Source organism: Catharus ustulatus, chromosome 33, assembly GCF_009819885.2.
Source record: "Catharus ustulatus isolate bCatUst1 chromosome 33, bCatUst1.pri.v2, whole genome shotgun sequence".
Taxonomy (NCBI): Eukaryota; Metazoa; Chordata; class Aves; order Passeriformes; family Turdidae; genus Catharus; species Catharus ustulatus.
Window position 1 is genome coordinate 2192690 of NC_046253.1, and position 25377 is coordinate 2218066.

General features: G+C 60.2%; 5 protein-coding genes and 1 long non-coding RNA gene across 10 annotated transcripts in view; 1 reads left to right on the forward strand and 5 right to left on the reverse strand.

Moving 5' to 3' along the window:
- Positions 1-27: 27 nt before the first annotated feature.
- On the reverse strand, positions 28-11266 carry LOC122149367 (fas-binding factor 1 homolog). The gene is made up of 15 exons (XM_042780102.1): positions 11136-11266; positions 10347-11024; positions 9891-9937; positions 7831-7868; positions 6856-7332; positions 6542-6612; positions 6275-6453; positions 5547-5665; positions 4222-4344; positions 3341-3514; positions 3046-3222; positions 1970-2107; positions 1109-1301; positions 886-1007; positions 28-185 (listed from the first exon to the last, which is right to left on the reverse strand). The coding sequence occupies exons 1-15, from the start codon at positions 11264-11266 to the stop codon at positions 126-128; spliced, it is 2727 nt and encodes a 908-aa protein (XP_042636036.1). The 3' UTR covers positions 28-125.
- Positions 9884-15460, reverse strand: LOC117009476 (fas-binding factor 1 homolog). 3 transcript variants are annotated; one of them, XM_042780104.1, is made up of 11 exons: positions 15362-15460; positions 14762-14789; positions 14475-14516; positions 13611-13660; positions 13440-13511; positions 13239-13359; positions 12783-12866; positions 12017-12315; positions 11136-11226; positions 10347-11024; positions 9884-9937 (listed from the first exon to the last, which is right to left on the reverse strand). In XM_042780104.1, the coding sequence occupies exons 1-8, from the start codon at positions 15362-15364 to the stop codon at positions 12194-12196; spliced, it is 522 nt and encodes a 173-aa protein (XP_042636038.1). In that variant the 5' UTR covers positions 15365-15460; the 3' UTR covers positions 9884-9937; positions 10347-11024; positions 11136-11226; positions 12017-12193. The 3 variants fall into 3 exon arrangements, with proteins under 3 accessions (XP_042636038.1, XP_042636039.1, XP_042636037.1); XM_042780105.1 differs by having other exon boundaries at positions 12017-12309; positions 13239-13362; XM_042780103.1 differs by having other exon boundaries at positions 13239-13362.
- A 636-nt stretch (positions 15461-16096) lies between these two features.
- On the reverse strand, positions 16097-19030 carry UBL5 (ubiquitin like 5). Its single transcript, XM_033083789.2, has 5 exons — positions 18958-19030; positions 18380-18437; positions 17693-17776; positions 16845-16882; positions 16097-16327 (listed from the first exon to the last, which is right to left on the reverse strand). Exons 2-5 carry the CDS (start codon positions 18433-18435, stop codon positions 16284-16286), a joined length of 222 nt encoding a protein of 73 aa, XP_032939680.1. The 5' UTR covers positions 18436-18437; positions 18958-19030; the 3' UTR covers positions 16097-16283.
- A 2576-nt stretch (positions 19031-21606) lies between these two features.
- LOC117009518 lies at positions 21607-23644 on the forward strand. Of its 2 annotated transcripts, none has more exons than XM_033083758.1 (2): positions 21607-22550; positions 22643-23644. In XM_033083758.1, exons 1-2 carry the CDS (start codon positions 22042-22044, stop codon positions 23043-23045), a joined length of 912 nt encoding a protein of 303 aa, XP_032939649.1. In that variant the 5' UTR covers positions 21607-22041; the 3' UTR covers positions 23046-23644. The 2 variants fall into 2 exon arrangements, with proteins under 2 accessions (XP_032939649.1, XP_032939648.1); XM_033083757.1 differs by having other exon boundaries at positions 22661-23644.
- Positions 22821-23942, reverse strand: LOC117009519. Of its 2 annotated transcripts, none has more exons than XR_004420490.1 (2): positions 23668-23942; positions 22821-23558 (listed from the first exon to the last, which is right to left on the reverse strand). It is a non-coding gene; the product is annotated as an uncharacterized LOC117009519 (long non-coding RNA). The 2 variants fall into 2 exon arrangements; XR_004420489.1 differs by having other exon boundaries at positions 23632-23942.
- Positions 23943-24075: 133 nt separating this feature from the next.
- Positions 24076-25377, reverse strand: part of ADGRL1 (adhesion G protein-coupled receptor L1) — a gene marked incomplete at its 3' end in the record, with an annotated part of 53136 nt that continues 51834 nt past the window's right edge. The window contains exons 23-24 of the mRNA XM_033083707.1: positions 25053-25070; positions 24076-24338 (exon numbers count right to left, since the gene is read on the reverse strand). Of these exons, the coding sequence (XP_032939598.1) occupies positions 24076-24338; positions 25053-25070 (281 nt within the window). The remainder of the gene's footprint in view (positions 24339-25052; positions 25071-25377) is intronic.

A 25377-nucleotide genomic window follows, 5' to 3' on the forward strand; every position in this document is an offset into this window, starting at 1 on the left:
CTCCAGGCACGCCGGGAATGGCAGGGGGAGTCTCTCAGCGGAGAATTTATTTGTACAAAAATACATTTGTTTGTAAATTCAGCCCGTGGTGTCCGTGGGTGATCCCCAGGGATGTTGGGGGGGGTTCAGGGCCCTTTTTTCAGGGATTCCAGGAAGAGTCGCTCGTTCTCCAGGAAATCGTGGTCCTGGGGGTGGGGGGATGGGCTGAGCTCAGCCAGGGGGTCCCAGCCCCTTCCAGCGGGTTCTGAGCCCCTTCCCCAGTCCCTTCCAGAGGGTTCTGAGCCCCCTCCCCAGCCCCTTCCAGAGGGTTCTGAGCCCACCCAGGGGGGTCCCAGCCCCTTCCAGCGGGTTCTGAGCCCCTTCCCCAGTCCCTTCCAGAGGGTTCTGAGCCCCTTCCCCAGTCCCTTCCAGAGGGTTCTGAGCCCACCCAGGGGGGTCCCAGCCCCTTCCCCAGCCCTGCTCCCACCTGGCCAGCTCCAAATCCCACCTGGCCGGTTCCAAACCCTTCCCAGATCCCACCTGGCCGGTTTTGAGCCCTTTTCCCAAACAGTCCCAAACCCTTTTCCCAGTTCCAAACCATTTCCCAAACAGTCCCAAACCCTATCCCTGACAGTCCCAAATCTTTTTCCCAGATGATTCCGAGCCCCTTTCCCAGCCCAGCCCCCCTGACCACTCCCAGTCCCTTTCCAGTTTCCCCCCGACCATTCCCAGTCCCTTCCCAGTACCCCCCTGCTCACTCCCAGTCCCTTCCCAGTCCCCCCCCGCTCACTCCCAGTCCCCCCCATTCACTCCCAGTCCCTTCCCAGTTCCCCCCGCTCACTCCCAGTTCCCCCCATTCACTCCCAGTCCCTCCCCAGTCCCTCCCAGACCCTCCCCGCCCCTCACCATCCTGGCTCGGTGTTTCAGCAGCAGGAGGTGTCCGTACAGCGCGGCCGAGCCCAGGCGCTCCCCGTGGTCCCCCAGGACCATCCCCAGGGGGGGCAGGAGCCCCGGAGCCCCCGGAGCAGCTGCAGAGGGAACAGAGGAGCCCCCGTCTGTCCCAGCACCTTCCCCCCTCCTGGGGCTCCAGCGTCCCCAAAATCACATCCTGGCAGGGCAGGAGCCTCACCCAGCCCGCTGAAGGTGGCTGTCCCCGGCAGGGTCCCCGGCAGTGTCCCCGGCAGTGTCCCTGGCAGTGTCCCCGGCAGGGTCCCCGGCACTGTCCCCGGCAGGGTCCCCGGCAGTGTCCCCGCAGACGGGCTCAGCTCATCCCGGAGCTGCTGCAGCTGCTCCCGCTGCCGTGCCAGGCTCAGCCGGTCCTGCTGGAAAGGGACTGGGATTGGTCGGGGGGGAACTGGGAAGGGACTCGGAGTGGTCTGGGGGAAACTGGGAAGGGACTGGGAGTGGTCTGGGGAACTGGAAAGGGACTGGGACTGGTCTAGGGGGCTGGAAAGTAGGGATGGATCGGGTTGGGGAAGGAGGGTCCTTTCCGGGCTGGGAAGGAGGGGTGGGATAGGCTGGGCTGGGGAAAATGGATGGATTAAACTGGGGAAGGAGGGTTGGATTAAGCTGGGGAAGGAGGGATGGATTAAACTGGGGAAGGAGGGATGGTTTTATCTGGGGAAGGAGGGATAGATCAGGCTGGAGAAGCAGGGATGGATTAAACTGGAGAAGGAGGGGTGGATCGGGCTGGTCTGGGGAAAATGGATGGATTAAGCTGGGGAAGGAGGGATGGATTAAACTGGGGAAGGAGGGCTGCATCAATCTGGGGAAGAAGGGATGGATTAAGATGGGGAAGGAGGGGTGCGATAGGCTGGGCTGGGGAAGGAGTGCTGGGTTAAACTGGTGAAGGAGGGGTGGAATGGGCTGGAGTGGGGAGGATGGATGGATTAAACTGGGGAAGGAGGGATGGATCAGTCTGGGGAAGGAGGGCTGGGATGGGATGGATCAATGTGGGGAAGATGGATGGATCAATGTGGGATCACTTTGCCTGGTGCAGACGCTGCTCCTGCTGCCCCAGGCGCTCCCGCTGCTCCTGCAGCTCCCGCAGCCGCTGCCGCTGCTCGGCCTGCACGCTCCGCGCCTCCCGCAGCGCCCGCTCGCCGTCCTGCTGCTGCTGCACCGAGCGCTGCGGGGCGGGAACGGGGAATGGGGAACGGGGATGGGGAATGGGGAACGGGAATGGGGAATGGGGAATGGTACCGGGATGGGAACGGGAATGGGGAATGGGGAACGGGGAATGGGGAATGGGGAACGGGATGGGAATGGGGAATGGGAATGGGGAATGGGGAATGGGGAACGGGGAATGGGGAATGGCACCGGGATGGGAACAGGGAATGGGGGACGGGGAACAGTACCGGGATGGGAACGGGGAACAGGAAATGGGACAGGGAATGGCACCAGGACAGGGAATGGAACGGGGAATGGGAAATGGGGAACGGCACTGGGATGGGGGACAGGGAATGGCACCGAAATGGGGAACAGGAATGGCACCGGGATGGAAACGGGGAACCAGCACTGGGATGGGAATGGCACCGGGATGGGAAATGGGGAATGGGGAACGGCACTGGGATGGGGAATGGAACAGGGAATGGTACCAGGACAGGGAACGGCACTGGGACAGGGAATGGAGCTGGGAACAGCTGGGAATGTGGAGCCTCAGTTCCAGGGGGATGTGGAGCCCCAGTTTTGGGGATGTGGAGCCTCAGTTCCAGGGGGATGTGGAGCCCCAGTTCCAGGGGGATGTGGAGCCCCGGCTGTGGGGAATGTGGAGCCCCAGTTCTGGGGATGTGGAACCCCAGTTTTGGAGATGGGGAGCCCCAGTTTTGGAGATGGGGAGCCCCAGCTCTGGGGAATGTGGAGCCCCAGTTTTGGGGATGGGGAGCCCCAGTTTTGGGGATGGGGAGCCCCAGCTCTGGGGAATGTGGAGCCCCAGTTTTGGGGATGGGGAGCCCCAGTTTTGGGGATGGGGAGCCCCAGCTCTGGGGAATGTGGAGCCCCAGCTATGGGGATGTGGAGCCCCAATTCTGCTCCTGGCCCCAGTTCCAGCCTGGCTGCTCCGCTCACCTCGGCCAGGGCGTGGATCTGCTCCTCCCGCTCCCGCAGGCGCTGCTCGGCCCGCACAACCTTCTCCTTCTCCATCCTCAGCTCCCTCCAGGCCTCCTCCACCTCCTCCCTGTCCCTCTCCAGCTGCTCCTCCTTGGATCTCAGCTCCCGGCTCCGGAATTTCAGCTCTGCCTGCTCCTGGGTGGGGCACGGGGACAGCGAGCAGAGCTCTGTCACCTGTCCTGTCCCTGCAGAGCTCTGTCACCTCCCCTGTCCCCGGGGAGGGGCTTTGGGACCCCGGCAGGGCAGCGGGGACCTTGGCCAGGCTCCTGAGCGCCGAGTCCATGCCCAGGGCTCGCTCCTTGTCCTGCTCCGCCCGCTCCCGGCTCAGCCTCTCCCGGGTGTGGAACTCAGCCCAGGCAGCCGCCAGGCGCCGCCGCTCCTCGGAGCGATCCCGCAGCTCCGCCTGCTGCTCCTCCAGCCACGCACCCTGCGGCAGCCGAGGGACAGCTCCAGGTGCTGCTTCCCGAAGGATTTCCCCTCCTCTAGCCCGGCCCTGCCGCTCTCAGAGGCGGCTACAGGCCGGGGAGCTCCGGGTGGGAATCGGGCAGGCTCAACCTGGCCGGGTCTGAAACCCTCCCAGCCCCGAGCTGCTCCATCCGGGCCGGGTCTGAAACCCTCCCAGCCCCGAGCTGCTCCAATCCTGGCTGGTTCTGAGCTGCTCCCAGCCCCGAGCTGCTCCATCCGGGCCGGGTCTGAAACCCTCCCAGCCCCAGCCCTTCTCAAATCCTGGCTGGTTCTGAGCCCTTTTCCCATCCCCATCCCTGGCTGGTTCTGAGCCCTTTTCCATTCCCATCCTGGCTGGTTCTGAGCCCTTTTCCCAGCCCTGGCTGGTTCTGAGCCCTTTTCCCAGCCCTGCTCCCATCCCTGGCCGGTTCTGAGCCCTTTCCCCATCCCTGGCTGGTTCTGAGCCCTTTTCCCATCCCAGCTGGTTCTGAACCCTTTCCCCATCCCTGCTCCCCCCCAGCTGCTCCCAAGTCCCATCCAGGTCCCACCCACCTGGTTCCCAGTCCCTTTTCCATCCCAGTCTCCCCCAGTGGCCTCCAAGCTCCATCCCAGTCACTCCCAGAGCGCCTCCAGCCCCCACTCCAGAGATTCCCTGGGGAAGCCGCAGCCCCTCCCCGCCCCCGGCCCCACCTTGGCCTCGTCCAGCGCCGCCCTCTCCATGGCCAGCAGCTGAGCCGAGAGCCGCCGCTGCTCCTCCAGCGCGTCCCGCAGAGAATCCGCCCGGCTGCGCTCGGCAGCGGCTCGGCGGCGCTCCTGGGGACGGGACACGGCTGCGACAGGGACGGGACAGGGGACAGGGATGGGGACAGGGGACAGGGATGGGGACAGGGGACAGGGGACAGGAATGGGGACAGGGATGGGACAGGGGACAGGGGACACAGGATAGGGATGGGACAGGGGACAGGGACAGGGATGGGGACAGGGGTGGGACAGGAATGGGACAGGGGACAGGGATGGGGACAGGGGACACGGGTGGGACAGGGATGGGACAGGGGACAGGGGACAGGGGACACGGCTGGGACAGGGATGGGGACAGGGGACACGGGATGGGACAGGGATGGGGATGGGACAGGGGACAGGGGACATGGGTGGGACAGGGATGGGGACAGGGACAGGGGACAGGGGTGGGACAGGGACAGGGGACACGGGGGGGGACAGGGATGGGACAGGGACAGGGGACAGGGGACAGGGACATGGCTGGGACAGGGATGGGACACGGGATGGGGACAGGGACAGCGACACGGGACAGGGACACGGCTGGGACAGGGATGGGGATGGGACAGGGACAGGAGACACGGGTGGGACAGGGGACAGGGGACAGGGGTGGGACAGGGACAGGGGACACGGGATGGGGACAGGGATGGGGATGGGACAGGGACAGGGATAGGACAGAGAGAGGGGACACAGGATAGGGATGGGTCAGGGATAGGACAGAGACAGGGGACACAGGATGGGGACAGGGATGGGACAGGGACAGGGGACACAGGATAGGGATGGGACAGGGGACATGGGATAGGGACAGGGATGGGACGGGGGAGAGACAGAGACACGGGCAGAGACACGGACACAGACACGGGACAGGGACATGGCACACAGACACGGAACACAAGACATGAACATGGACACAGACACAGGATACAGGACAGAGACGGGGCAGAGACATGGGACACAGGACACAGGCATGGACATGGACACACATGGACATAGATACAGACACAGACATGGGAATGGACACTGACACACACAGACATGGATACAGACACAGACATGGACATGGACACAGGCATGGACATGGACACATACGGACATGGAGACAGACAGACATGGGACATGGACACAGCTCTGGGACACAGGACATGGACACAGGACAGGGACAGGGACACAGACACAGGACATGGGACATGGAGATGGACACAGGACAGGGACACAGCCACAGCTCTGGGCTAGAGCCCCACCTGCTCCAGGAGCTGCTCCCGCTCTCCCAGCCTGCTCTCCAAGTTGGCCACGGCCTCCTGGAGCCGGCTCTGCTCCCGCTCTGCATCCTGCTGCTGCCGGCACAGCCTGTCCTGGAGAGCTGCCAGGGGCACAGGGAGGGGGAAACCCAGGGGAAACCCAGGGAAAAACTCGTGTTCAGAGCCCCATCACAGGGAGATCCCACATGGAAACACCCCGTGTTCACAGCCCTGGGACAGGCAGATCCCACAGGGAAACACCCCGTGCTCACAGCCCTGGGAAATGCAGATCCCACAGGGAAACACCCCGTGCTCACAGCCCCGGGAAATGCAGATCCCACATGGAAACACCCTGTGCTCACAGCCCCGGGAAATGCAGATCCCAAAGGGAAACACCCCGTGCTCACAGCCAGGGAAATGCAGATCCCACATGGAAACACCCCGTGCTCACAGATCCCACATGGAAACACCCCGTGCTCACAGCCAGGGAAATGCAGATCCCAGATGGAAACACCCCGTGCTCACAGCCCTGGGAAATGCAGATCCCACATGGAAACACCCCGTGCTCACAGCCAGGGAAATGCAGATCCCACCCTGTGGGACACAGCCCCAGGGTCCCTCTGGCCAGCAGGATTTATCCCAGGGCTGTCTCAATCCTGTGGGATCAGCTCTGGAGCCGTTGGGATGGAGCAGAGGGTCCTGTTGGAATGAGGCACTTGGAGGGAATTTACCTGTGAGCTGCTCCTCCCATTCCTGGGGTCTGGGGGGATTCTGGGGTCTGGGGGGATTCTGGGGTCTGGGGGGATCCTGGGATCCAGGGGGATCCCGTGCCCTGTCCTGGCTCCAGGGTGGGATTTTCTCCTTCTCCCTCCACGGCCTCTCCTGCTGCTCCTCCACCTTCCCCTGGCTCCTGCCCAGGAAGGTTCAGGAACAATCCCAGTGCTCCCAGTCTGGGCAGGTGAGCAGGGAACTGGGAGCACAGGTGAGACCCCCCTTACCTGTGGGAGCTCTCCAGGAGATCCTCCAGGAGCCGGCCCTGCTGCTCCCGCTCCCGCTCCAGCGTGCGCACCTGGGGGAGGGCACCGGCTCCAGGTGACATCCCAGGTGACATCCCAGGTGACATCCCCGGGTGACATCCCCGGGTGACATCCCAAAGGGGCATCCCCGGGTGACATCCCCAGGTGACATCCCCGGGTGACATCCCCGGGTGAGATCACCCCCAGGTGACATCACCAGGTGACACCACCAGGTGACACCCCAAGGTGAGATCACCCCCAAATGACATCCCCAGGTGACATCCCCAGGTCCCCACCTGGTTTTCCAGCTCCTCCACCCGGGCCTGGAGGCTGCACAGGGAGATCCCAGAGCCGGGATGGGATTGGAGACTTTGGGAATCCGGGTGGGGCTGGGAGGGGAGAACTCCTGGATCCTGCTGGAGCTGGGATGGGAGAATTCCCGGATCCTGCCGGGGCTGGGATGGGAGAATTCCCGGATCCTGCTGGGGTGGGTGGGATGGGAGAATTCCCGGATCCTGCTGGGGGTGGTGAGGGAGAATTCCCGGATCCTGCTGGGGCTGGGAGGAGAGAATTCCCGGATCCTGCTGGGGGTGGTGAGGGAGAATTCCCGGATCCTGCTGGGGCTGGGATGGGAGAATTCCCGGATCCTGCTGGGGATGGTGAGGGAGAATTCCCGGATCCTGCTGGCGATTCCGGGCTGGGAAAGCTCCCGGAGCCTCGGGGCAGAGCCAGGACGGGAGAGCTCGGGGCTGGGCTGGAGGAGCCTCGGGATCCTGCTGGGGGAACGCTGGGATGATCCAGGAGCAGCTGGGAAGGGAATTCCCCTCTCCTGGGAATCCCCCCCCAGTTCCCAGGGGATCCCCAGGGAATTCCCCTCTCCTGAGAAAATCCCCACCAGTTCCCAGGGAATTCTCCTCTCTTGGGAATCCACCCCCAGTTCCCAGGGGATCCCCAGGGAATTCCCCTCTCCTGGGAATCCCCACCAGTTCCCAGGGAATTCTCCTCTCCTGGAAAAGCCCTCCCAATTCCAGGAGATCCCCAGGGAATTCTCTTCTCCTGGAAAAGCCCCCCCAGTTCCCAGGGAATACGCCTCTCCTGGAAAAGCCCCCCAGTTCCAGGGGATCCCCAGGGAATTCCCCTCTCCTGGGAAACCCCACCAGTTCCAGGGGATCCCCAGGGAATTCCCCTCTCCTGGGAATTCCCCCCAATTCCAGTGGATCCCAGGGAATTCGCCTCTCCTGGGAATCCCCCCCAATTCCAGGGGTTCCCACCTGAGCGGGCGGGGCCGGGCCCGGCACCTCCGGCACTGCTGGGGGGGAAATGGAAAAAATCCATGAGGGGGGCTGGGAACAGCCAGGAACCGACCCTGACATCCCAGCACCCCAGAATCCATGATCCCATGGACCCCATGGATCCCACGGATGGCAGAATTTATTATCCATTATCCATTATCCCATTATCCATTATCCCATTAGCCCATTATCCATTATCCCATTATCCATTATCCCATTATCCATTATCCCATTATCCATTATCCATTATCCATTATCCAATATCCCATTATCCACTATCCATTATCCATTTATCCATTATCCATTATCCCATTATCCATTATCCCATTATCCATTATCCCATTATCCATTATCCCATTATCCATTATCCATTATCCCATTATCCATTATCCCATTATCCATTATCCCATTATCCATTATCCCATTATCCCATTAGCCCATTATCCATCATCCATTATTCCATTATCCCATTACCCATTATCCATCATCCCATTATCCACTATCCCATTATCCCATTATCCATTATCCATTATCCATAATCCCATTATCCCATTATCCATTATCCCACTATCCCATGATCCATTATACATTATCCCATTATCCATTATCCATTTTCCCATTATCCATTATCCCATTTTCCATTATCCATTATCCCATTATCCCATGATCCCATTACCCATTATCCCATTTTCCATTATCCATTATTCCATTATCCCATGATCCCATTACCCATTATCCCATTATCCATTATCCATTATCCATTATCCCATTATCCATTATCCATTATCCCATTACCCATTATCCATTATCCTATTATGCATTATCCCATTATCCATTATCCATTATCCCATTATCCCACTATCCCATTATCCATTATCCCATTATCCCATTATCCCATGATCCCATTATCCCATTATTCTATTATGCATTATCCCATTATCCATTATCCATTATCCCATTATCCCACTATCCCATTATCCATTATCACATTATCCATTATCCCATTATCCCCTTATCCCATGATCCCATTATCCATTATCCCATTATCCATTATCCCACTATCCCATTATCCATTATCCATTATCCCATTATCCATCATCCATTATTCCATTATCCCATTATCCCATTATCCATTATCCATTATCCATAATCCCATTATCCCATTATCCATTATCCCACTATCCCATGATCCATTATACATTATCCCATTATCCACTATCCATTTTCCCATTATCCATTATCCCATTTTCCATTATCCCATTATCCCATGATCCCATTACCCATTATCCCATTATCCATTATCCATTATCCATTATCCATTATCCCATTATCCCACTATCCCATTATCCATTACCCCATTTTCCCATTATCCATTATCCCATTATCCATTATCCCATTATCCATTATCAATTACCCCATTATCCCATTATCCCATTACCCATTATCCCATTATCTATTATCCCACTATCCCATCATCCATTATCCCATTATCCCTTTATCCCATTATCCATTATCCCATTTTCCATTATCCATTATCCCATTATCCCATTATCCCATTATCCATTATCCCATTATCCATTATCCCATTATCCATTACCCATTATCCCATCATCCATTATCCCATTATCCCATTATCCCATTACCCATTATCCATTATCCCATTATCCCATTATCCCATCATCCATTATCCCATTATCCATTATCCATCATCCCATTATCCCATTATCCCATTATCCATTACCCATTATCCCATCATCCATTATCCCATTATCCCATTATCCCATTACCCATTATCCATTATCCCATTATCCCATTATCCCATTATCCCATCATCCATTATCCCATTATCCATTATCCCATCACCCATTATCCCATTATCCATTATCCCATTATCCATCATCCCATTATTCATTATCCCATTATCCCATTTTCCATTATCCATTATCCATTATCCATGGTACATCTCCCTCTGTCCCCAGCTCCTCTCCAGCTGTCCCCAGGTGTCCCCTCCCCAGCCCAGGTGTCCCCAGTGTCCTCACCTGTTGCCGCCTGCCCACGGGGCCGTGTCCCGAGCGGGAATTCCAGCCTGGAACGGGAAAGGAATGTCACAGGGAGTGGGGGGAGCCAGGCCCTGTCCCCAGCTGTCACCTGTGCCACCTGTGCTGTGTCTCCTGTGCTGTGTCACCTGTGTCACCTGCGCTATGTCACCTGTGCCACCTGTACCGTGTCACCTGTCACCTGTGTTGTGTCACCTGTGTTGTCACCTGTGCTGTCACCTGTGCAGTGTCACCTGTGCCACCCCACCTGTTCAGTGTCAGGGATGACCCCTGTGGGATTTGGAGGCGACAGGGACACCTCAAACCCCCAGCGTCCCCTCCCCCACACTGAGCCCTCCCAGGTGACACCAGGGACATCACAGGGTGACACCTGGGACATCCCAGGGACATCACCTGGCACACTCTGACCCAGGTGTGATTTCCAGGTGTTTCCTTTACCTGCCGGGCTCGGGCGGCTCCAGGGCCCTCCGGGGGTGGGAATTCCTGTCTGGAGCCTCGGCCTGGGATCGCCTCCGAGGCAGCACACCTGAGCCCAGGGGGGGCTGGTCCTGCTGGCCTGGGAAATCCTTGTGTGCTGGGAAATCCTTGTGTCCTGGGAAATCCTTGTGTGCTGGGAAATCCTTGTGTGCTGGGATATCCTTGTGTCCTGGGAAATCCTTCTGTGCTAGGAAATCCTTCTGTCCTGGGAAATCCTTCTGTCCTGGGATATCCTTCTGTCCTGGGATATCCTTCTGTCCTGGGATATCCTTCTGTCCTGATCCTGGGAAATGCTTCTGTCCTGGGAAATCCTTGTCCTTTGATCCCAGTCCCAGGAAATCCTTGTCCTTGGATCCCAATCCTGGGAAATCCTTGCTCTTCTGTCCCAACCCCAGGAAATCCTTGTCCTTTGATCCCAATCCTGGGAAATCCTTGTCCTTTGACCCCAATCCCATGAAATCCTCATCCTTGGACCCCAACCCCAGGAAATCCTTGTCCTTGGATCCCATGAAATCCTCATCCTTGGATCCCAGTCCCAGGAAATCCTCATCCTTGGATCCCAATCCCAGGAACTCCTCGTCCTTCAGCCCCAGCCAGGCGGCCCCAGAGGGACGTCGGGAGCTGCTCCCAACTGGAAACCTGCGGGGAGAGGGACACTGGGGGATAACTGGGAATAACTGGGGATACTGGGGGGTTTGGGGACACTGGGGACACTGGGTGGGGACATCCCCCCTCCCCTCCCCCCGGTACCTCCGTCCCCGTCTCCGCTCGCTCCCCGAGGCCACCGAGGGCTCGTAGGAGCCGAAGGAAAAATCCGGCAGATCCCGGCCCCTGTCGGTTCCTGAGGAACAATTCCCGAAATTCCTGATGGGATTCAACATCTGGAAACCCCCTGAGCCTCCCTGGGAATTCCCAATGGGATTGCACATCTGGAAAACATCTGCACTGGGAATTCCCAGTGGGATTGCACATCTGGAAAATCCCCCGATCCTCCCTGGGGATTCCCAATGGGATTAAGCATCTGGAAAATCCCCTGATCCTCCCTGGGGATTCCCAATGGGATTAAGCATCTGGAAAATCCCCTGATCCTCCCTGGGGATTCCCAATGGGATTAAGCATCTGGAAAATCCCCTGATCCTCCCTGGGGATTCCCAATGGGATTGCACATCTGGAAACTCCTGCACTGGGAATTTCCAATGAGATTGCACACCTGGAAAATCCCCTGATCCTCCCTGGGAATTCCCAGTGGGATTAAACATCTGGAAACTCCTGCACTGGGAATTCCTTTCCCATGATGCCCCACCTGTGTCACCTGTGCTGTGTCACCTGTGCCACCCCACCTGTTCAGTGTCAGGGATGTCCCCTTTGGGATTCAGAGGGGACAGAGACACCCCAAACCCCCAGGGTCCCCTCCCCCACACTGAGCCCTCCCAGGTGACACCTGGAACATCACAGGGTGACACAGGCTGTCACAGGTGACACCCGGGACATCACAGGGTGACACAGGCTGTCACAGGTGACACCTGGGACATCACAGGGTGACACAGGCTGTCACAGGTGACACCAGGGACGTCACAGGGTGACACAGGCTGTCACAGGTGACACCAGGACACCCCCCCCGCCCTGCTCACCCGGCTGTTCTTTGGGCTCCCGCCGCAGTTCCGCCTTTCCCGCCTCCTCCGGGGCTTTTCCCTGGATCCCAGCGCGGCCCCTCCGTGTCCCCTGGCTGGGCACACACGGGGGTGGCACCGGGGGTGGCACTGGGGGTGGCAGTGGAGCCCTGTCCCTGTCCCCAGCCCGGTGTCCCCTCACCCCCCCAGCGTTCCCGATGCGTTCCCGGCTCCGTCGGCGCCACTCCCGAGGCCCAGGGACTCCACCAGGTCATCGACGTCGTCCCCAAAGGTGACATCAGGACGGGGCGGGGCTGGGGCTGGGGGGAACATGGCACTGATGGCACCTGGGTGTCACCAGCTGGATTTGGGACATCCCTGGTGTCACCAGCACTGGGACATCCCTGGTGTCACCAACTGGGACATCTCTGGTGTCACCAGCTGGATCTGGGACATCCCTGGGTGTCACTGATCAGGGACATCCCTGGTGTCACCAGCTCTGGGACATCTCTGGTGTCACCAAATGGGACATCTTCAGGTGTCACCAGCTCTGGGACATCCCTGGTGTCACCAGCACTGGGACATCCCTGGGTGTCACCAGCTGGATTTGGGACATCCCTGGGTGTCACCAACAGTGGGACCTCTCTGGGTGTCACCAACTGGATTTGGGACATCTCTGGGTGTCACCAACACTGGGACATCCCTGGGTGTCACCAGCTCTGGCAGTCTCCATTTCCCCCCCCATGTCCCCTCCTGTCCCCCCCATGGTCCCCCCGCGTCCCCTCACCGCTGTCCCTGCTCTGTCCCGTTTTGTTTCCAGGCCCCGCCGGCTCCTTCTCCAGGAACGGCTTTTCCTTGGGATCCTTGGGATCTGGGAACAGGGAACAGGGTCTGATCCCACAGCAGTGGAGTCTGATCCCACATTAACAGCTTTGATCCCACATTGATGGGGTTTGATTCCACATTAAAAGGGCTTGATCACACATTGATGGGTTTGATCCCACATTGATGGGGTTTGATCCCACATTTATGGGTTTGATCCTGCATTGATGGGTTTGATCCCACATTGATGGGTTTGATCCCACATTAATGGGGTTTGATCCCACATTTATGGGCTTTGATCCCACATTCACAGGGTTTGATCCCACATTAACACCTTTGATCCCACATTAACACCTTTGATCCCACATTAATGGCTTTGATCCCACATTAACACCTTTGATCCCACACCAATTCCCTTTACCTTTCCCCATTCCCTTCCCGGTGCCTTTTCCTGTCCTGGACCCGGCTCTGGTTATTCCCAGGATTTCTGCATCCAGCTCATCCAGCTCATCCATCTCCTCCAGGTGCTCCAGGTGCTCCATCTGCTGGGGAGGGGCAGCCCCTGCCCTCACCTGAGCTCAGGTGGGACCCCCAAACCCTCGGGAATTCCGTCCCCGCTCACCTCGGCCCCCTCCGCGCTCTCCGTCGGGAATTTCCCTCTGGAATCTCCCTGCAGGGCCCCCCTGGGCAGAGCCTGCTCAGGGGGTGGGGAGGGCTCCCAGGTGCTCCCAGGTGGGAACACAGGGGATGCCAGGTGGGGTGGGAGGGGTCTGGGGGCTCACCTGGGGCTCACCTGAGGGAAGGGGGCGCGGGAGCCGCGGGCGGGGGGAGCCGGGGACTCCTCTGGGAACAAGGGAGGGGTCAGGGATGGACACGGTGGGGAGGGGAGGGAGGGGAGGGAGGGGATTCCCTGCAGGTGACCCCAGAGCAGGGGATTCCCTGCAGGTGACCCCAGACAGGTGATCCCAGAGCAGGGGATTCCCTGCAGGGGACCCCAGGTGATTCCCTCCAGGTGATCCCATCCATGTGATCCTATCCAGGTGATTCCCAGGGGATTCCCTCCAGGTGACCCCAGGTGATTCTCTCCAGGTGATCCCAGGGCAGGGGATTCCCTCCAGGTGATCCCCTCCAGGTGATCCCAGGTGATTCCCTTCAGGTGACCCCAGGTGATTCCAGAGCAGCTGATTCCCCCCAGGTGATTCCCAAGTAGCCCCAAGTGATTCTCTCCAGGTGATCCCAGGGCAGGGGATTCACTCTAAGAGATCCCAGGTGATTCCCTCCAGGTGAGTCCCTCCAGGTGATTCCCAGGTGACCCCAGGTAATTCCCAAGCGATGCCAGGTGATTCCCTCCAGGTGATCCCATCCAGGTGATTCCCAGGTGATCCCAGGGCAGGAGATTCACTCTAAGTGATTCCAGGTGATTCCCTCCAGGTGACCCCAGGTAATTCCCAGGTGAACCCAGGTGATTCCCAAGTACCCCCAGGTGATTCTCTCCAGGTGATCCCAGGGCAGGGGATTCACTCTAAGAGATCCCAGGTGATTCCCTCCAGGTGATCCCTCCAGGTGATTTCCTCCAGGTGACTCCCAGGTGACCCCAGGTGATTCCCAGGTGACCCCAAGTGATCCCAGGTGATCCTGTTGGAAGCTCCCATTTTACCATCGGATCCCAGGAGATCCCCAAGCACATCCTCGATGGGATCTGGAACAGGACAAAGCTCAGGTGAGTCCAGGTGAGCCCAGGTGAGCTCAGCTGGGCCCAGGTGAGCCCAGGTGGGTTCCCTGTACCAGGCAGGTGGGAAAAGCTCCTGGAACATTCCCTGTCTCAGTGTCCCCCACCCACAGCCCCACTCCATCTCTGCATTCCCAGGGATCCAAATCACCTGGAGAGCAGGTGAGGGCAGGTGAGGGGGACAAGGACAGGTGAGGACAGGTGAGAGCACTCACCTGGTAACCTGCTCCGGGCCTTGGCAGCCTAGGGGGGAGACACAAATTCCCGTGGAGAAACAGAAGGACCGAGACTTAAAACACTTAAAACGAGACCTGGAACCTGCACCTGTCTCACCTGGATCCCAGCCCTGTCTCACCTGAATCCCACCTGGATCCCAGCCCTGTCTCACCTGGATCCCTCCTGGATTCCAGCCCTGTCTCACCTGGATCCCACCAGGATCCCAGCCCTGTCTCACCTGGATCCCTCCTGGATCCCAGCCCTGTCTCACCTGGATCCCACCTGGATTCCAGCCTTGTCTCACCTGGATCCCACCAGGATCCCAGCCCTGTCTCACCTGGATCCCTGCCCATCCCACCTGGATCTCACCTGGATCCCAGCCCTCGCTCCCACCCGGATCCCAGCCCTATTCCACCTGGATCCTAGTCCTGTCCCACCTGGATCCTGCACCTGTCTCACCTGGATCCCACCTGGATCCCAGTCCTGTCTCACCTGGATCTGAGCCCTGGATCCCACCTGGCTCCCGGCCCTCGCTCCCACCCGGATCCCAGCCGGATCCCACCTGGCTCCCGGCCCTGGTTCCCCCCATTCCCACTCACCATGGCGCGTCCCAGCCCGTCCGCCGTTCCCAGGCGATCCCGAGCTCCCCGTGCCCGGTGCCGGCTCCGGGTGCCGCGGGCTCAGCCCTGCCCCGGCCCGGCCCCTGAGGGGAGAGCGAGGCGCTGCTCGGGTGCTGCTCCCACCCCTCCCGGCCGAGGGCTCCCGGGGCTCCCCCCGCTATTCTCACCCGGCACCGCGCCCGCCATGGGCGCCGCCATGACAGCCCTCACGAAGGCCCCCGTTGCCGTAGCAACGGGGCTGCCTCGCCTAGCGCCTGATTGGAAAGCCACAGTTACCATAGCGACGGGACCGCCGCGCGCCGCTCCCCGGGAAGGCCCCTGCTGCCATAGCAACGGAGCTGCCCCACCTAGCGCCTGATTGGAAGGCCACCGTTACCATAGCGACGGCGCTGCAGAAAGGCCCCCTGCTGCTATAGCAACGGGGCTGCCCCGCGCAGCGCCTGATCCGAGCTCCCTCCACCCCTCTGTCGCGATTCTCCTCCGTATCGCCGGCGATTCCAACATGTCGTGGCTTTAATCCATGTCGGGAGCTCGGAGTTCCCAGCTGCGATCCAGGCTCAGGTAGCCCTGTACGATCGCCAGGTTTAACACCCCGATATATCGCCATAAAATCACAATATCCTGACACCAACCCCCGATATATCGCCATAGAATCACGATATCCCCACACCACCCCCCGATATGTCGCCATAAAATCCCCTCAGACCGCCCGGAGGCCCCAAAATCGCTTTTATTTATAAACAAACGGGGCAGGTTCGGAGCCTCAAGGTGGCTCTGGGGGGCAGAGATGGGGCAAAAATGGGGGTGGAGGACACTGGGATGGACTGGGATGAACTGGGATGGGCACTGGGATGCACTGGGATGGGCACTGGGATGTACTGGGATGGACTGGGAGGGGCCGCTATTGGTAGTAGAGTTCCAGGTTCATCCCATCGTGGATCTCATCTGCAGCCAGAGTTAAGGAAAAACCCAGAAGTTTTTGGGGTTTTGTGTGCGGGGGTTGAAGAATTTGGGGGGATTTTGGGATTGAAGGATTCTGGGGTTTTTGGGGGTGAAAGATTTTGGGGTTGAAGGATTTTGGGGAGGGGTTTTGGGGCTGAAGGATTTTGGGGTTTTTGGGGGTTAAAGGATTTTGGGATTAAAGGACTTTGGGGGGGGGTTGGGATTGAAGGATTTTTGAGAGGTTTTTGGGGTTGAAGGATTTTGGGGAGAGATTTTGGGGTCGATGGATTTTGAGGGGTTTCAGGGTTGCAGGATTTTGGGGAGGGGTTTTTAGGACTGATGGATTTTGGGGAGGATTTTTTGGGACTGGTGGATTTTGGGGTGGATTTTTTGGGGGTTGCAGGATTTTGGGGAGGGGTTCTGGGGGTTTTTGGGGTTGCAGGATTTTGGGGTGGATTTTTTGGGGTTGCAGGATTTTAGGGAGGGGTTCTGGGGGGTTTTTGGGGTCCCAGGTGGATACAGTCCCCGAGTGTGACGTGGTCCTTGAAGATGGTGTACCTGGGGGGGGGAGGGGAGGCAGAGGTGTCACCCCCTCCCCAAAATCCAGAGGTTCCCTCCTGAGCCCCCCCAAACCCCTGGGGAGCCCCTGTGCGACCCCAGACCCCCTGTGCCCCCCTAGAGACCCCCAAATCCCTCAGGTGCCCCCCAAACACCCCCAGGTCACTCCCAGACCCCCTCAGGTGCCCCCTTAGAGCCCCCAAAACCCCTCAGGTGGCCCTTTAGAGACCCTAAAACCCCTCAGGTTCCCCCCCAAACCCCCTAGAGTACCCTCCCAAGCCCCCCAAAACCCCTCAGGTGCCCCCTTAGAGACCCCCAAACCCCCAGGTGCTCCCCAAAACCCTTCAGGTACCTTCTTAGAGCCCCCAAAATCCCTGAGATGTCTCCCAAAACCCCTCAAGTGCCCCCTTAAGAGACCTCCAAATCCCTCAGGTGCCCCCTTAGAACCCCCCAAACCCCTCAGATACCCCCCAAACCCTCTCAGGTGCCCCTCAAAACCCCCCAGGTACCCCCTTAGAGACCCTAAACCCCTCAGGTGTCCCCCAAAATCCCTCAGGTGCCCCTTTAGAACTCCTCAAAACCCCCCAGGTACCCCCCAACCCCCCTGGGGTGCCCCCTTAGAACCCCCAAAACCCCTCAAGTGCCCCCTTAGAACCCCCAAAACCCCTCAAGTGCCCCCTCAGGTACCCCCCAAAACCCCTCAGGTGTCCCCCCAAACCCCCTGGGTTGCCCCCCCAGCCCCCCCAAACCCCCTGGGTTGCCCCCCCCAGCCCCCCCAATCCCCCTGGGGTGCCCCCCAGGCCCCCAGACCATTTTTTGAGCACGATCTTGTCCCAGCGGGTTCCTGTCTGGGCTGCAATCAGCTTCTTCAGGTCCCGGATCGAGTCCTCGGGGCTGCGGCGCCGTCAAGGAAAGGGCCCCAAAAACGGCCCAGGAACCCCAAAAATGGCCCAGAACCCCCCAAAAACACCCCAGGAACGCCAAAAACACCCCAAAACCACCTCAGAACCCTCCCCCAGAACCCCAAAAACAGCCCAGAACCCCAAAACACCCCAGAACTCCCCCAAAACCCTCCTAGAAACTGAAAACACCCTTGGAACCCCCCAAAAAAACCCCTCTGGAACCCAAAAAAAAAAAAAACCCTGGAACCCCCCCCAAAAAATCTAGAACCCCAAAAGCCCCTTGGAACCTCCCAAAAAAACACCCTGGAATCCCCCAAAAACCACCCCCAGAACTCCCCAAAAAACCCAGGAAACCCCAAAAAATCCTGGAACCCACAGAAACCCTCCTGGAACCCCAAAAACACCCCTGGAACCCCAAAACCTCCCCCAGAAGCCCTCAAAACTCCCCTACAGACCCTAAAAAACCCTGGAATCCCCAAAGAAACCCTGGAAACCCCAAAACTCCTCCTGGAGTCCCCAAAATCACCCCCATGAGCCCTGAAAATTCCCCCTGGGCACCCCAAAATTGGCCCAGAGCCCCCCAAAATTGGGATATTTGCATTTGACCCGGACCTTCTTCCCCAGGCGGTCATTGCAGACGACCTCGATCATGGCTGGAAACGAAAAATGAAAAATGGGAAATTGGGAATGGTGAATGGGCAAAAAAAGGGAGAAAATCGAGGGAAAAACGGGGTGAGATATAAAGGGGGAAAAGGGGAAAAGGAAGGCAAAGGGAGGCAAAGAAGAAAGATGAGAAAGAGAAAAAAGGGAAAGAGGGAAGAGAGGGGAAAAGGGAGGAAAGGGGGGAAAAAGGGAAGGAGGAGGGAAAAAAGTGAAAAAACAGGAGGGAAAGATGAGGGGAAAGCGGTGAAGAAGGGGAAAATGGATGGAAAGAGAAAGAATAGGGGGAAAATGGGAGAAAAGAGGGGAAGAGAGAGGAGAAAAGAGGGGAAAAAATGCAGAAAATAAAGACGGGGGAAAGGGGAGAGCGGTCGGTAACGGAGGGAGTTAAACCGGGAGGAGCCTCCCGGTTCTGCCGAGCGCCCCCGGCACCCCCGAGCCCCTTCGGGACCCCCCGAGCCCCTTCGGGACCCCCCAAATCCCCCCCGAGCAGCCCCGAAGATCCCCCGGTACCTCCCGGGCCTTTCTCGCTCCGCCACAGCCGGAACCGGAACCGGAAGTGGCTGCGCGGACGCACAGGAAGTGACATCATCATTGAGCGACAAAAATGGCGCCGGCCACTCCTGAGGGGAATGGCGGGAAAATGGGGGAGGAAGGGGAGAAATTCGGAATTAAAAGAGAAATGGGGAGGAATGGAAGGGAAATCGGGAAATTAAAAGAGAAATTTGGAAAATTGAAAGAGGAATGAAAGGGAAATGGGGGAAATTAAAAGAGGAATGGAGGAAATTAAAAGAGAAATGGGGGAAATGGGAGAAGTAAAAAAGAAATGGGGAGAAATGGGGGAATTAAAAGAGAAATGGGGAGGAATGGAAGGGAAATCAGGAAATTAAAACAGAAATTGGGGAATTAAAAGAGGAATGGGGAAAAAAAGAAATTAAAAGAGGAATGGGGGAAATTTAAAAAGAAATTGGGAAAATGGGGGAATTAAAAGAGGAATGGGGAGAAATGGGTGAGAAATCAGGAAATTAAAAGAGAAATTGAATTAAAAGAGAAATGGGGGGGAAAAGAAATTAAAAGAGGAATGGGGGAAATTAAAAAAGAAATTGGGAAAATGGGGGAATTAAAAGAGGAATGGGGAGGAATAGAAATGGGGGAAATTAAAAGAGAAATGAGCGGGAAATCAGGAAATTAAAACAGAAATTGGGGAATTAAAAGAGAAATGGGGAGGAATGGAAGGGAAATGGGGGAAAATAAAAGAGAAATGGGAATTAAAAGAGAAATGGGGGAAAAGGGGGACATTAAAAGATAAATGGGCGGGAAATCAGGAAATTGAAAGAGAATTTGGGGGAATTAAAAGATAAATGAGGGAAAAATAGGAAATTAAAAGAGGAGTGGGGAATTAAAAGAGAAATGTGTGGAGATGGGGAGAGGAATGGTGGCGGTGAGGTGGAATTTATAAAGTTTTCTCCCCAAGGTCGAGTGTTTGATCTCGGTTTTAAGGAAAGCAGCACCTGGAAAAAGCAGCTTTGGAGATTTTTTTGTGCCCCAAATCCCCCCCAGATCCACACTCCTGTGCCCCAAAGGGGGCTCAACACCCCCCGAGAGCTGGGGGGGTCGGGGGACACCCAGGGGGCTCCATCTTGGGGAAAAATTGGGGTTTGGGGAGCAATCTTGGGTGTGAGGGGCTGGGGTGAAGGGCAGGGGTGGGGACAGGGACAAGGGGATGGGGACAGGACACAGGGATGGGGACAGGGACACGGGGATGGGGACAGGGACACGGGGATGGACACGGGGACACGGGGATGGGGACAGGGACACAGGGATGGGGACAGGGGCACGGGGACACAGGGGCACTGGGATGGGGACAGGGACCCTCTGTGTCCCCCTGTCTCTCCCCCACCCCCCAGACCATCCCTTCCCCCCCCATGTCCCCACTGAGCCCCCCCCGACTCCAGACCCCCCCAATAACCCCCTTTGCTCCCCAGTGTCCCCCATGTCCCCCCCAGTGTCCCTGTGCCCCTCCCAGTGTCCCCCCAGTGTCCCTGTACCCCCCCAGTGTCCCCGTACTCCCCCAGTGTCCCTGTATCCCCCTAGTGTCCCCGTACCCCCCCAGTGTCCCTGTATCCCCCTAGTGTCCCCGTACCCCCCCAGTGTCCCTGTATCCCCCTAGTGTCCCCCCAGTGTCCCAGTGCCCCCCCCAGTGTCCCTGTGTCCCCCCAGTGTCCCAGTGTGCCTGTGCCTTCCCCCAGTGTCCCTGTGCCCCCCCCCCCCAGTGTCCCTGTGGCCCCCCAATGTCCCCCCAGCCCCCCGAAACACAGGCGGTGTCCCCTGCTGTCAGAACTGGTGTCACCTTTATTGGTTCCTGTCCGTGACCGTCCCCACGGTGGCCCTGACCAACCCCGTGGTGGCCCTGACTGTCCCCATGGCGACCCTGACTGTCCCCATGGCGACCCTGGCCACCCCCTCCGTGGCCCTGGTGGCCCTGGCTCTCCTCCTTGGTGGCCTCGGTCACCTCTGTGGTCACCTCAGCAGTGGCCCCTCGGTGGCCTTGGCTGTCCCCTGGCTCTTCCCGTGGTGTCCCAGTCCATCCCAGTGGTGGCCCTTGGTGGCCCTGGCTGTCCCCACGGCGCTGCTGGCCATCCCCTGACTCTCCCTGTGGTGGCCTTTGGTGGCCCTCGGTGGCCACGGCCACCTCCTGGCTCCTCCTGTGCTGGCCCCAGTGGCCCTGGGGTGGCCTCGCGGCGGCCCTCGGTGACCCTTGACGGCCCTGGCCACGCCCTTGGTGGCCACAGTGGCTCTGTGGTGGCGCTGGGTGGCCGCTGGATGGTCCCGTTGGTGGCCCTGTGTGACCCCACAGTGGCCCTTGGTGGCCCCGCGTCCCCTCCGGCTCCGGTTTCGTTGGTTTGACGCACTCGACCCAAAGTTGGTTTGGCAGAATTTGGGGGTGGGGGGGGGAAGGGAGGGGAGGGACCCCCCAAACCCGGGGGGGGGGAGGGAGACCCCAAAATCTGGGGGTGGGGGGGGAGGGGAGGGGGTTTTCCCCTCCACACCCCCAAATTTGGGGTCCCCGAGGGAGTTTTGGGGTCCCCCCATGCTAAGGGAGGGGGGGAGGGGAACCCCAAAACCTGGGGAGGCGCTGGACCTCCCCCGTGTGTCCCCAAAACCCCTGAAGGGTGCTGGGGGGGTCCCCAAAACCCGAGGGGGGGTCCCTCATACCCTGGGGGTCCCCAAAACACAGGGGGCCCCCAATGTAAGGGGACTCCAAAATACTGGGGGGGGTCCCCGATTTGGTGGAGTCCTCACATCCCAGGAGGGGGTGCCCAAGCTCTGGGGGGGTCTCCAAAGTTTGGGGGACCCTCAATCCTGGGGGGTCCCCAAGTTCACTGTGGATCCCCAGAACTTGGGGGGATCCTCAAAATTTGGGCAGGGTCTCAACACCCCAAGCCCCGGAGGCCTCCCCACATTGTGGGGTCCCATCCATTTTGGGGGGGTTCCCAAATTCAAGGGGGTTCCCAGGACTTGGGGGAGGGGGTCCCCACAATTTTTAAAGGTCCCCTTCACCCCCCCCACCCCGATTTTGGGGGCCCCCCCATCCCTATGTACACGTGGCGAGGCCCCCCCCGGCTGGGGGGGGGTTGTGCTTCCGGGGGGGCCCCGCTGGGGTTGGGGGGACCCCCGGAGAGGGGGGGCGGTTTTGGGGGGGCCCCCCCGTGCGGGGAGGTGGGGGGGGCTGGTCCATTTACATCTATATTACAAGGAAAATGTGTCTCTTTTTGGGGGGGTCCCCATTTCCCCCTGCTGCGGGGGGACCCCTCAGTTTGGGGGGGTGTCAGATCCCCCCACCCCCGGCTCGTTGCTGCCGAGGCCGTGGGGGCCCCCCCGGGATGGCTTTTGGGGGGGGCCCCCAGAACAGGGATGTGGAACCCCCCCAAAACCCCGGGGTGGGGGCACGAGGGGGGATCCATGAGAGGTCCTGGTGCAAGGTCCTGGTGCAAGGCCTGGTCCTCATGCGATGCCACTGCCTTGCACAAACGCGGATCCATGTTCAAGGCCTGGTCCTTGTTCAAGGCCTGGTCCTTGTTCAAGGCCTGGTCCTGGTTCAAGGCCTGGTCTTCATTCAAGGCCTGGTCCTCGTGTGAGGCAGTGGCCGCGGTGTCGCTGCAGGCTCCTCCTCCAAGGCCTGCTCCTTGTTCAAGGCCTGGTCCTGGTTCAAGGCCTGGTCCTTGTTCAAGGCCTGGTCCTGGTTCAAGGCCTGGCCCTCGTGCAAGGCCTGGTCGTTGTGCAAGGCCCGGCCCTCATGCGACGCCACAGCCACACACAACCGCGGCTCCTTGTACAAGGCCTGGTCCTGGTGCAAGGCCTGGTCCTGGTTCAAGGCCTGGTCGTTGTGCAAGGCCTGGCCCTCATGCGATGCCAAAGCCTCGCACAACTGCGGCTTCTTGTACGAGGCCTGGTCCTTGTTCAAAGGCCTGGTCCTAGTGCAAGGCCTGGTCCTAGTGCAAGGCCTGGTCCTGGTGCAAGGCCTGGTCCTCGTTCAAGGCCTGCTCCTCATGCAAGCCCCAGCTCCTTGTGCAAGGTTGGGTTGTGGTGTGAGGCCGTGACTGTGATGGTGCTGCCGGCTCTTTGTGCAAGGCCAGGTCCTTGTGCAAGGCTCTCACATGAGGCCGTGACCACGGTGACGCTGCCGGCTCCTCGTGCCAGGCCGGTCCCTCAGGCGACGCCACGGCCTCGCACAAGCGGCCTTGCACAACCATGGCGCCTCGTGCCAGCCCAGGCTGGGCCATCCCCTCCGGGCGCTGCTCAGGGCTCGCTCCTCATGTGAGGCTGCTGGGGCTCCTCGAGTGGCACCGGACCCCCGTGCGAGGCCACTCCCCCCTTGCCCCGCCATGAGGACAAACCCCGGTGCCAGGGAGCCGCAGCTTGAGGCCGGAGCCTCGCACCAGGCCTCGTCCTCGTGCTGGGGGGTATCTTCGCTCGGGGCCAGACCCCCGTGTGCCCCCACAGCCTCGAGCAAGGAGGGGTCCCCGTGCAATCCCTGCCCCCCATGTCCCCCCCTCCGGCCACGTCCTTGTGCCAGGCCGGACCCCCTGGCAAAGGGGGGGTCCCGCCATGACCTCGGACCCCCTGGCAAAGGGGGGTCCTGCCATGACCTCGGACCCCCTGGCAAAGGGGGGGTCCCGCCGTGACCTCGGACCCCCTGGCAAAGGGGGGTCCTGCCATGACCTCGGACCCCCTGGCAAAGGGGGGGTCCCGCCGTGACCTCGGGCCCCCCGTGTGCCCCCGGGCCCTGGCGCTTGGAGGGTCCCGGTGCCCCCCTGCCCCTGCTCTCACAGGCTGGTCACCAGCTGCATCTGCCCGTCGGGCTCGGCGCCCCCCACGCCCCCCTCGGGCCCCCCGAAGGTCTCGGGGCTGTGCCGGCGGTTGGGGGGGGGCGCTCGGGGGGGTCCCCCCAGGTACGGGGGTGCCGGGGGGGGCCCCTCGGGGCTGCTGTCGGGGTAGTCCCGAGGCGGGGGGGGATGCCGGGGGTCGCGGGGGGGGTCGGGGGGAGGCCCCAGCCCGCCCGGCCCCCCCCGAGCCAGCTCCTGGTAGAGCAGCCCCAGCTCGGGGGCGCCGGGGGGGGGCTCGGCGGGGGGCGGGGGGGGGCGGAGGGGGGGGCGGGGGCGGTGGGGGGGGGCCCCCTCCGTGCGCGGAGCCCCCTCCCCGCAGGTTGTTGTGCACCAGCTCCGAGATAATCATCTTCTCCAGCGCCGCCGGGTCCGGGGGGGCCCCCCCCGGGCAACCCCCCCGGCCTGGGGCGACCCCCCCGGGCCCCCCCTCGGGGCCCCCCCGCAGGCTGTAGCTGTTGTTGAAGTTGCCGTTGAGGGGCAGCGGCTCCGGAGGCTCCCGGGGGGGCTCTGTGGGGAGGGGGGTGTCAGTGGGGGGGGGGCTGGGGGGGTCTAAAGGGTCATTGGGGGGCTTGGGGAGTCGTGGGGGGGGGGTCTGGGGGTCATGGGGGTGATTGGGGAATGAATGGGGGGGTCTGGGGGATCGTTGAGGAGGGATTGGGGGCGTCTGGGGGGGTCATTAGGGGCACGGGGGGTCAGTGGGGGGATTGGGGGTGTCAGTGGGGAGGTCTGGGGGGGATCATTCTGTAGGGCTGGGGAGGTACAGGGGGAGATGGGGGGGCTGTGAAAGGTTTGGGGGGTCACTGGGGATTGGGGGGGCTGTGAGAGGTTTGGGGGGTCAGTGGGGGGATGGGGGGCTGTGAAAGGTTTGGGGGGTCACTGGGGGGATGGGGGGGCTGTGAAAGGTTTGGGGGGTCACTGGGGAGATGGGGGGGCTGTGAAAGGTTTGAGGGGTCAGTGGGGAGGTTGGGGGGGCTGTGAAAGGTTTGAGGGGTCAGTGGGGAGGTTGGGGGGGCTGTGAAAGGTTTGAGAGGTCAGTGGGGGTGTCTGTGGGATCGGGGCAGGGTTTGGGGGTCCCTTGGGGGATCCGGGGGCCAAAGGGGGGTTGGGGGATCACTGAGGGGGCCTGGAGGGCCATGGGGGGTTTGGGGGGGGGGGCAATGTGGGGGGTTGTCCAGGGCTGGGGGGCACGGGGGGACACGGGGGGACACGGGGGGCACTTACTGGTGTCACGGAAGCTCCCTGGGGACAGAGACAGCGCTTAGGGGGGGTCCTGACCCAGCCAGGACCCCCCAACCTCCCCCCCAACCTCCCCCCCATTCCCCAGCACCCCCACGTGGGACATTTGGGGACTCTGGGGGCTCTGTGGGGTCAGGACCTCCCTGTCCCCCTCCGGGGGGGGCGTAAAGCAGTTTTGGGGGGCCCAGGGGTTGCAGGAAAATCCCCCCATTCCCACCCTGGGGGGGCATTTTGGGGGGCACCCAGGGAGGTGTGGGGAGATCTCGGGGGGGCTGAAATTGGGGTGTTCAGGGTGGGAGCAGCCAGGATC

What these genes read in the sequence shown, in the direction of transcription:
- LOC122149367 (XM_042780102.1), bottom strand. Translation starts at nt 11,266, where the DNA reads ATGTTGAATCCCATCAGGAATTTCGGGAATTGTTCCTCAGGAACCGAC. An exon ending in GAGCGGAGACGGGGACGGAG is followed by an intron (nt 11,025 to 11,135) that starts GTACCGGGGGGA and finishes CTCTCCCCGCAG; the next exon opens with GTTTCCAGTTGGGAGCAGCT. An exon ending in AGGAGCAGCGTCTGCACCAG is followed by an intron (nt 1,302 to 1,969) that starts GCAAAGTGATCC and finishes GTCCCTTTCCAG; the next exon opens with CAGGACCGGCTGAGCCTGGC.
- LOC117009476 (XM_042780103.1), bottom strand. An exon ending in GGATCTCCTGGGATCCGATG is followed by an intron (nt 13,661 to 14,474) that starts GTAAAATGGGAG and finishes CCTTGTTCCCAG; the next exon opens with AGGAGTCCCCGGCTCCCCCC. An exon ending in CGGGAAGGGAATGGGGAAAG is followed by an intron (nt 12,867 to 13,238) that starts GTAAAGGGAATT and finishes CCCTGTTCCCAG; the next exon opens with ATCCCAAGGATCCCAAGGAA.
- UBL5 (XM_033083789.2), bottom strand. Translation starts at nt 18,435, where the DNA reads ATGATCGAGGTCGTCTGCAATGACCGCCTGGGGAAGAAGGTCCGGGTC. An exon ending in AAGATCGTGCTCAAAAAATG is followed by an intron (nt 16,883 to 17,692) that starts GTCTGGGGGCCT and finishes TCCCCCCCCCAG; the next exon opens with GTACACCATCTTCAAGGACC. An exon ending in CCACGTCACACTCGGGGACT is followed by an intron (nt 16,328 to 16,844) that starts GTATCCACCTGG and finishes CTCTGGCTGCAG; the next exon opens with ATGAGATCCACGATGGGATG.
- LOC117009518 (XM_033083757.1), top strand. Translation starts at nt 22,206, where the DNA reads ATGTGTCTCTTTTTGGGGGGGTCCCCATTTCCCCCTGCTGCGGGGGGA. An exon ending in GCCTGGTCCTGGTTCAAGGC is followed by an intron (nt 22,551 to 22,660) that starts CTGGTCTTCATT and finishes CTGGTTCAAGGC; the next exon opens with CTGGTCCTTGTTCAAGGCCT.